The sequence below is a fragment of the Octopus bimaculoides genome, chromosome 2 (assembly GCF_001194135.2).
Source record: "Octopus bimaculoides isolate UCB-OBI-ISO-001 chromosome 2, ASM119413v2, whole genome shotgun sequence".
Classification (NCBI taxonomy): domain Eukaryota; kingdom Metazoa; phylum Mollusca; class Cephalopoda; order Octopoda; family Octopodidae; genus Octopus; species Octopus bimaculoides.
This window is the reverse complement of record NC_068982.1, coordinates 157,955,654-157,966,511: the sequence shown is the minus strand read 5'-3', so window position 1 is coordinate 157,966,511 and position 10,858 is coordinate 157,955,654. Positions and strand designations below refer to the sequence as shown.

Sequence of the window (10,858 nt, the reverse complement as noted above, 5' to 3'; positions counted from 1 at the left end):
TTTTTTTTTTTTGTATTTCAAATAATTTTTATTTGTGCAATTTATTTGACTCTACTTAAAAGTGATCGGGGAAAATGTCCTCTTCCCAACTTAATTTAATGGCGTCTGATGAATAATTCAATTAGCCCACTCGCTTCAAACCACTGTCATAACAACGTTGCTGTAACTACACACTACTGCAACTAGTAGCACTACTGCCACCACCTCCACCACCATCAGCACCACCACCACCACTACTACTACTGCCACTACTACCACCACCATCATCACCACGAACACCATTACTACTACCAGCCCTTCACCACCAACACCATTACTACTACCACCCGCGTCACCACCACTACTACTACTACCATCCCCATACCACCAACACCATTATTACTACCACCCCTTCACCACCACCACTACTACTACTGCTGCTGCTACTACCACTACTACTACTGCTACTACTACTACTACTACTACTACCGTCATCACCCCCAACACCATTATTACTATCACCCCCTTCACCACCACCACCACCACTACTACCACTACTACTACTAACATAACTATTACTGTTACTGCTGGTGGTGTTAATTTTACAATTACTACTGTTGCTGTTATTCTTACTTTTACTACTGCTGCTACTGCTACTACTGCCACTACTACGCTTATATGTCATTATCACTCACCGGTTTTTGCATCCTGTCACAGCGGCGTGCCCATAACTGTCAAATATCGCCATTACTTCCGCGTGACAAGCCAATGTGATCGTTATTTGTAATTGATCACTCCACCAGTGGGATATAGTAAGGCAAATCTCGCCCGCCAAAGTTACATCCACCACCATCGTCTTAGAAACGGACACATATAATGTAGTACGTGTGTGGTGGTGAGGGGGTAATAAAGGTAATCTGAGGTTAATTAACAACCGATGCTTCCCATTTTTTTTCTGACTCATTGTCATGCAGATCAACCATATTTCTCTCATCATTATGAATATCATCATCACCTTCATCGTCATCATCATCATCGTCGTCGTCGTCGTCGTATCATCATCATCAACAACAACATCACTAGGTCGTCGTCGTTGTTGTCATCATCGCCATCATCATCATCAACGACATTGAGTCACCATTATAATCATCACCATCACCATCCTAATCATCATCATCATGATCACCATCATCGTCATCGCCATCATCATCATCATCATCGGCGTCATCATAAGCAGCTGCAGCGCAGCAGCATCGAGAACCTCAACACTTGTGGTTCTAAACTCAGAATGTCACGCACCCTTGAGCGCAATCTGGGCTCAGAAGGGGACGGCAAATGTCAGACAGTGTTTAGAGGTGGTTAGCATTTTTTTTCTAAAAATAACGAAAGTGAGATACTATACTTGTATTTTAAAGTTTTTTCTAAAAACTTTGTCAGCATTGAAAATACAGGTAAAGGCATGGGGAAGGAATGTGAAAGTTGATATCCCGAAGACCAATATATTTCATTTAAGTAGTTCTTAACTCCTTTAGTAACTTAAATAAAAAAATATATTAGGGGCATTATGTTAAATTCTATAAACAAATAAAGAAAGGGGGAGAAAGAGAGAGACCGGTGTGTCAGACGGAGTAGTATGGATAAACAGACAAAAATAATTAACTTCTGCTTTGAGATACGAAGCTTCTTTTCCAACCACACGATTTCGGGTTCAGTCCCACTTTGTGGAACTTTGGGCAACTGTTTTCTACTATAGCATCAGACCGACCAAAACCTTCTGAGTTGATTTGGTAGACGGTAACTGAAAGAAGCCCGTGATATATATATATATATATATATATATATATATATACACATATATCGCTAGCCACTATACATTCTTTATTTTCTCTCCTTGTTTCTTCCTGTGTTCCTTTCTGTGGAAGAGTGTAGGCTCGAAACGTTAAAGACCTTTTCACTTCACGAGCGTTAAACTAATACATGTGTTTGTTGGCTACACCACCTGTCTTGAATCGGTTCACCATTACCATCTCTGGAGCTTGTTATGGTTTTTTTTTTTTTGTGAATCTTCCTGTATATCTATATATATACGAGGGAAGTCACAAATTATCCGCACTTTCGCTATAACATATCTTTATTATTGTCACACTGCTTTCTGCGCATGCGTGTTTATAGTTGGTACTATTGTGGCCACGTGATCGACGTTTAATCCTGATCGCGCCATTTTTCTTTCTGACTTTACAGTGTAGGCAGGGCCGTTTCACTAGCAATGTGCACCAAAGAAGCACAAATAGCAGTGATCTGAATTCTCTGGTCGAGAGATGTGTCTGTTGCTGAAATTCATCGGAAGTTTTTATAAAATGCGGGGACAGTGCACAACCACGTAGAAGTGTGTATGAGTGGATCAAGAAGTTTAAAAGTGGCCGGACAAGCATGACACACTAAGAGGGAGCAGAACACCCGTCAACCTCCACCTTTGATGAGAAGGTTCAACAAGCTCCAGAGATGGTAATGGTGAACCGATTCACCACTAGGGGCAATCATGCTTATCTATCTATCATCTATCTATCTATCTATCTAGACACACACGCGCGCACGCACACACACACGCACACACACACACACACATACACACACACACACACACACACACACACACACACACACAAATGTGTGTCTGTGTCTGTGCCTGTGATTGGCCCGCGTCACCGCTTGACAACCGGTTTTGGTGTATTAACGTCTCTGTAACTTAGTGATTCGACAAAACAAAAAAAAGGTCCCATAGAATAATAAGTACGAGGCTTAAAACGAATAAATAATATGGTCGTTTATTCGACTATAATTCTTGAAGTGGATGCCCAAGAATGGTCTCAGTCTAATGACTGAAACAAGTAAAAAATATGTGGATAGGCGTTTATAGAACACCATTTGGCCAAGTAATCAGCGGGCCTACAAAATCCCGACAGCAGTTGTTCTATATGAGAAGTTCTCAACGTTTTTTTTTTACTGTTTTATTCTGACGGTACGCCCTAGCCTTTCGTTGTTGAAAAAACTAGTCGTATAGAAGCTTCTTTCAAAATTCCTATTTTGCTTTACACACATTAACTTGTGTAGGTTGAACTATGTAAAATTTTAGAGAAAGGGACCAATACATACTAATAACTTCGTCTAAAGTAAAAGTTCTTCAGAGACCCCTAACATATTCTTGTGGATCCTTAATCAACTATTTGGTTGTGTAGACCCCAAAAGTCTTATATTGGACACTCAGGGCCATATGGGTCCCGGTTGAGAACCTGTTGAGAACAGGGCCCTGCTCAATACCATCAACTGAACTACTAGAAGGAAAGGCTAACTCGCGTTTTACTTCACGTAAAAAGAAAAGACATATTCGTTAATGCAGACCTAAGTTCCATTTGAAAAAATGCAACGGCACTGTAAGGGTACTAATCGTCATTGTCATCACCATCACCACCACCATCATCATCAATAGCCTCATCAACATCGCCATTACTTCTAGCACCACCAACATCACCATTGACTCAATCACTGGCATCGTCCTCGTTGTAGCTGCCATCGTCGTCGTTACCAACAACACAACCACTACCATTATCATCATCATCATCATTATCATCATCATCATTACCGACAACACTCTCATCCTCATCGTTATCAAAATCGTCATCAACTTCCTCACCTTCTCGTCTCCAACAGCAGCAGCAGGAGCATCCATCAAACCACCGTTATCACCTCTATCATCATCATCAACATCATCATCATCATCATCATCACCACCGTCACCACCACCACCACCACCACCACCTTCATCATTATCACTATCCTCGTAATCACCACCTACTAAACCATAACAGATTATGTTTGCCATGTAAATAGTGTATTTACGCTAATTGCTCGTTCGTCTCATCTTAACGATAAAGTATATTTACATTAGCTGCCATAAAACTGCAGCTATAAGCAAATTTCCATTTGTCGATAAGTGGTCCTTGATGACGCTAATATTGTCGACATTACTATACACTGAATTCATAGATTCCCCTTTAATTCTTGCCTGTTCAAGCTCTTCACGTCTCTGAGTTCAAATCGCACCAAGGACAACTTTGACTTTCAACCTGCTGGTAACGATAAAATAGCGTGAAATAAAATACAACTGAAGTGCAGGGATTGATTTATTCGACTAACGCGCTAACCTAAATTGTTAACCCTGTACTAAAATTAGAAACTTTTATTTATTTATTACTGTTAATATTTGTTGTTGTTTTTTTCTCCACTTTGTTCTTCTCGTTCTTGATCTTCATGTTCTAATTTTACTTTTTCTTCTAATCATCATCATCATCATCATTGATATTATTATTATTATTAGTATTATTATTAGTATTATTATTATTAGTATCATTATTATTATTATTATTATTATTATTATTATTATTATTATTATTATTATTATTACTTGTTCTTTTGAAGACATCGTCAGATCACACTACTCAAATTGGTTCCGTAATGAATGACATAAAAGCATTTTAGAACATTCTGGAATACGAACGATATTACGTAGCGATTTTCTTTCGTTTCATTTATTATTTTGTTTTCTTTCATCGTTGTGTTTGCTTTTATACTGTTGTCATTATTATTATACTTGTTTTGCCAGCGATTGTTGTATTTGTCGCTGTTGTTGTTGCAGTTATTGTTGTTGTTGGCGTCGTTGTTGGTGGCGGAGGTGTTTTTGATTTCTTTTTTATTCATTAGTTCGACGTTTCCTGACATATACGATTTAATAGTTTGACTTGATTGTCTGGTTGTTTTAGTCGTTGTTGTTGTTAATGCTATTAATGTTTGTTTGTTTGTTTGTTTGTTTGTTTGTGATTTTTGTCGTTATTATTGATGTTGATTGCTTCTGTGTAGTTCTGTGTGTATACGCATATAGGCGCGCGCGCATGTGTTGTCCCATATGTGCATGATCACATGTATGCGTTTGTGGGTACCTGTGTGAGCTTGAGCAGGCATGCGTGTGTGTGTGTGTGTGTGTGTGCTTGCGTGTGTGTGTGCGTGTGTGTGTGTGTGTGTGTGTGTGTGTGTGTGTGTGTGTGTGTGTGTGTGTGTGTGTGTGTGTGTGTGTGTGTGTGTGCCTCTCACCTTTCCTTTCTTTTTATAATGTTATCGTTTACAGCAGTATTGGATTTATTTTCTGACTGGGTTTTGGTGTAATTTACATTCCATCACTGCAAAGTAAATGATGCTGGTAAAGAAAATAAAAGAAGCAGATGACGATGATGATAATGATGATGATGACGACGATGAATAATAAGAAGAAGAAGGAGAAGAAGAAGAAGAACAATAACAACAACAACAAGTACAAGAAGAAAATAGAAGAATAAGAAGAATAAAAAAGAACTAAAGTATAATCAATAATTAATAGTAATGAGGATAGTACTATAAAACTACATTGGAATAACTGAGGTAAATTTTAAAGGCCGCTACTGCAGCCTGACTTCACCATTTCAATGGAAAATAAATAAAGTTGAAACAATTTGAAGCTATAAATAGAAATAAAAACGATGTGGGTGTTAGCAATTTAAACGTCGTTTTCAGTATAGGAAATGAAAACAAACTATAATGCAATTGACCAAATAATTTTCAGCTCATGTATTACAGAAATGTTACTGAACTAATGCTTACATATATTAATTCTTTTACAAGGATTGCAGTGCAAACAGCCAGGATTTTCGAGACTACCAGTGCTCTTTGTACAACCAACCGAGGGTGCGTCTTTCATATGGTGGAAAATGGAATCCAGTTTTCACAGGTAAATTGAACAGACGATTATTATTCTATGAAAAGTCTCAGCTTACTTTGTTGAGTATGATGGAAAGTGTCAGCTGTCTACAGCCAGCAGACTAATGTGACAACTGTTTACATTTATACCAATCCTTTCGAGCCATGTTAGTAGTTTTGTGCTGATACTACCAAACGCACCAATTATTATTGGTATCACGTCTACTCTCCTCATTGACCACAACCTTCGTAGCTGTTCAGTTTTACTTCTCTCTCTTTTTCATCCTGTTGTGACCGGGACATGGTATGTCGAATATAATGCATGTTCTTTCTTTTATATTTACCACATATTATTATTATTGTTGTTGTTGTTGTTGTTAATATCATTATTATATTCATTATCATCTTTCAATTCTGTTTCCATTTCTTGCCCAGTGTTTTCCTGACACCTAGTGCAGAGAAACCCACTGTATACATTGGCAGGTCATTAAATAAACACACCTGATTGTTAATTAACAAAGTCATGTGATAAAGAAAAAAGGTAAGAATGACAGAGAGAAAAATAAAGAAAATAAAAGATAGAAACAAAGAAAATAAGGGGGAAAAAGGGAACGAAAGCTCACAGTGACCATGCTCTTCTCAGTACGTGTGACGTTCTGGTTTTAAATTACTTTTAATCATGCACAGCCATCTTTTTACTCTGTCTGTCTTATCTTCAACATCCCTATGAAATTGACCATGCATTCTTTTCTTTACCCATCTATTTTCAGTTTCATTAGTTTTCAGTTGCATGTACAGTGCTTTATCTTTGCAATCTTTCATCCTATATAAGCCTGACCTTCTTACTTCTAATGATAGCGATTCTGTGGCAGTTTTCATACCATGGTATGTTATTTTCTTCTGCTCTAATGCTGTGTTCGCTTCCAAAATGTCCTCTTTCCCGTCTTTTTCTTCGTACATACAGTCTGTCTGTGTCACGTTTTGGGTGAAGTGTCCCATATCTAGTTCGCAACTTCCTTGTCCTTCTGTCTAATCTGTTTAGTTCATCTATTGGCCATGCGATTACTCCTGCTCCATATCTAAGGTGTGAAACTGCCCGTGTGTTGATAGCTTCAATCGTATTCCTTACGTTTAATTTCGACTTAAGGATCAATCTCAGTTTGCGCAAGTAATCCGCTTCAATTTTTTTCTGTCATTTCTTTCTCCATCAATTTATCCATTTCCAAAATCCCCAGGTACTTATAGCCCGCCTCTTCTATCTACTTCATAACCTCTCCCGACAGTATCGTTAACCCGTCCATACATTTGATTTTTCCTCTCTTCAAGACTAACACACCACACTTTTTCAGTCCGAACTCCATTCTGATATCAGGACTGAAGGTATACACCGTATCAACGAGGGAACTGACTTGGGCTTCATCTTTACCATAAAGCTTGAGGTCATCCGTGAATAACAAATGATTGACTTTTTGTTGGCGGCTTTTGAATACATACCCAGCTTTTGCTTTCCTCAGAATCAGTGTTAGTGGTATCAAGCACAGTAATAAGCTCAGTGGGGACAGGCAGTCCCCTTAGAAGATGCCCCTCCTGATTTCTACTGTTCCTAAACTACTTCCGTATGCTGTCAGGTCCGTCTTCCAGTTCGCCATACTTTTTCCAAGCAATCGTTCAACATTCAATGCAATACCAAATAGGTTCATTCATTCCATAATCCAAGAATGTGGGATCATATCGTACGCCTTACGATAGTCGACCCATGACATGGCTAGGTTACTTTTCCTCCTCTAGCAGTCTCTAAGTATATTTTTGTCTATCAGGAGTTGATCCTTGGTACCTCTGCACTTACGCTTGCAACCCTTCTGCTCATGTGGCAAGACTCCATTTTTTTTCTAGATGTTTGTACATTGGCTCTGCAAGCATTCCAGTCAATAGCTTCCACTTAAGTGACAGACAGGATATAGGCCTGTAATTGTCTACCATGTTGCCTTTTTCGATGTTTTTCAGGCACAGCACTGTTCTACCCAATGTCCACCACTCTGGTGTTACTTGTTGAGTTGCGCAGCTATTAGTGCATGACATTCACCAAATCTTTTGATCCTGCTGGATTGTATTAGTTTTTCTGTGTCTTCACCTGCTGACAGGTCAGAGCAACGAAGAACACGTCCAGCCGCTGTTACGTTTTGTCGACTATATTATTGTTATTATTATTATTATTATTATTATTATTATTATTATTATTATTATTATTATTATTATTATTATTATTGTTGTTGTTGTTGTTGTTATTCAGTAATTTTATTTTTATCACGTACTTTCACTGCACTATCGAGCACAGCTGTGTGTAACTTGGGCACATGATGTAGTTTGTGGTGATGCTCTTATGTTTACTTTATTGAAAGTGTTTTACGTATCATGTGTGCGGTTCCTAGTAGTGCTATTTTCTGTACGTTATTGTTAGTTGTCTGAATATTTTTTTTTACCATACTTAACGCACCTACTATGATAAGAAGTGTTTATATTTTTAGACTCCACATTCGAGTTACCTCTATTTCCAGGTCTTTGTATTTTGAAAGTTAATCCGTTTCTATTAGAGAAACATTGCCATCTGTTGGTATTGATACATCAATTAGAAAGCATTTTCTTTTTCTTTGTGATCTCTGTCATCTATCCGGCCTTCGAATAAATGCAGGATATGACATATTTTACTGAAATAACTAAAGTTTGACATCGTTATGTTCACTAAACGGACGCCAACCTTCCACAATGTATTCCAGAGTTGTACAAGAGGAAGATATAGCTACCTGTAAGGCCAAGAAACTTGTTTGTCCCATTCAAAGAAAATATGGAGAAAGCCTAGTCATCACGTTAAGTAAAATCGCGTTTATTGGTTGAGGAATTGTGTAGGGCCCCTTAACGCATTTTCTTCCATATTTAAGACACCAGCTCACATTGTACTTGATGCACCTGTCCACAAACAAGTCCAACAATATTTGAAAAGGAGAAATACAAGGGTCACCGTGAAGAGCATCGATAACAAAGTCGACTTCTGGTTCTATTTCAGTCTCTTGGCACAGTATCGTCAGGTGGTTACTGCAGGTGGTATCTTTCAGGGATCTGTGATCGGGTGGCAGTCGTCATAGACGTGCAACACTGCACGACCTCGCAAGACAGCAAAGTAATACCATCATTGCCCCGTGCTGTTAACGATACTGATATAGTAGGACAAAATGAAAAAGAACCCGGTGATATTGCAGCACTTTCTTATATAACTGAAATGGAAATGCAAATAATAATGAAAGTAATAGAAATAATGATAACTAATAAAAGCAAATAGTAAGTAGTCATTTCAATTGAAAGGCTATTAATTAATTGAAATATTTGACAAAAGCAATCACAGATGTAAGATCAAAGAAATAAGTCAATTAGTAAATTGTAGCAGTTACCGCAGCTTTAGGAAACTTAGACACTGTTTGAAAATATTATAATAGCAGAAATAAGACAAGTAGAGAAGGGGGAGAGTGAAGGCAGTATGGACTGTACTTTATGGTTGCGAAGCGTGGACGTTGTATGATGGAGACCTTACACGAAAGAGAATTGTTTGGGGCGGGATTGTCTCCGAACCGCGAAACATATTTCTCACGTGCTAAAATTCGCAATTCCACTAAATCATGTGATTTGGTCATATAACACGACACTGACAGTCTATACTAGTGAATATAATTATTCGCGACAATCATCCGAGCAGTAAAAGCTGAGTAGGAAAGCCAGGAATTAGTCGTTCAGTAATGTCAAAGAATAGACAGTAAGAAATATGGTGGAATGCATCAGGCTGACTAGAAGCAAGGAGGAACGAGTTTGTGTCTGTTTCTTTTCACCTACTGCCTCATTATGGATTTTTTTTACTGTAATTGAGTTAACTGACATTTATTGACGCTGAAACTACAAAAGATAAAACGGGATTCGAACGTAAAAGATTCTAACTAATACTCACTAAGTATTTAATCCGGCGCTCTACTTATTTTGCCAATACACTATTATTCATAGCAATCGTAATAATAATTATAAAAAATAAAATTTTATAAAATATAAAAGATACAAAAATCAATTTTTTTTCAGTTGGGAAATGAAAAAAAACAAAAAATAGAATTTCGATCAATAAGTTCATTATAACTATTGAGGTGAAGAGAATATCTCTTCCTGCTATGCACACTGTAAATCTACAAAATTGCACCGAAAATTGATGAATGAGGAATTATTATGTTAAATATAAAGTAAGCATCCTACACCTACGGCTTAATAGAGATTAAACTACATTGTAATGTTGTTGTTTTTTTATCACCGCTGAGTAAGATAAATTCTATCTCACAAAACAACTATAAGAAACAATGAAGAGCTTAACATAGTTACTTGACTTGCTATACACAGCAACTCAAGAAGAGAAAAAAGAAGGACGAACTATATCATAAAATATTAGTACGTTTAAAGCTGAGAACATGAAAATTCCGATTTACAACCACTACCTGCCGTTTACGTAGCTATAGTGGAGTTCACTCAGTTGCAGGCATTTGAGCCAGGTTTCTAACGTGCAGATAAGTTCTTCTTTCCATCCTAACAGTCACCAGAGCCTTGGAAAAAGCTGTGGGTGATGCTCTTCTTCTGACTAATCCATACTAAACATGATTTAAGTAAAACAAAATGTAACGAAATAATATTTGAAATATTTCAGCTCTGTAGACATAGCGCTATTTTTACCCAAGTATTGTTTTTTTTTTTTTTCATCATTATGTGCCCCGCGGCATATTGGTCCACCCTCGCCTGCCAAGTTTCATGGTGCTTGGGCAGTTTTGAACATCCCAGATGAAGAGCCTAATTGTTCACACCGTTAGAGTATCAGATAAAATGATTTGTAGTAAATGTTTTGACACCTTGCGCCCTGACTTCAAATCTCGCTATTGTCAACTTTGTCTTTCACTATTTCGGAGTCGTTAAATAAAATACCTGCCCTGTACTCGGATTGTTTTTCTATTTTCTTTATTCTAGAAGGAATCATCTGTGAATAGACATAGAGAGGAATGGGTTCACCAAGTCTAAAAAT

The 10,858-nt window shown here is 37.7% G+C and overlaps 1 protein-coding gene across 1 annotated transcript in view; it reads left to right on the top strand.

Moving 5' to 3' along the window:
- LOC106869371 (ADAMTS-like protein 2) overlaps positions 1–10,858 on the top strand; it is a 147,675-nt gene that overhangs the window by 72,178 nt on the left and 64,639 nt on the right. Inside the window, exon 3 of the mRNA XM_014915094.2 lies at positions 5,689–5,794. Coding sequence (XP_014770580.1) covers positions 5,689–5,794 — 106 coding nt within the window. The remainder of the gene's footprint in view (positions 1–5,688; positions 5,795–10,858) is intronic.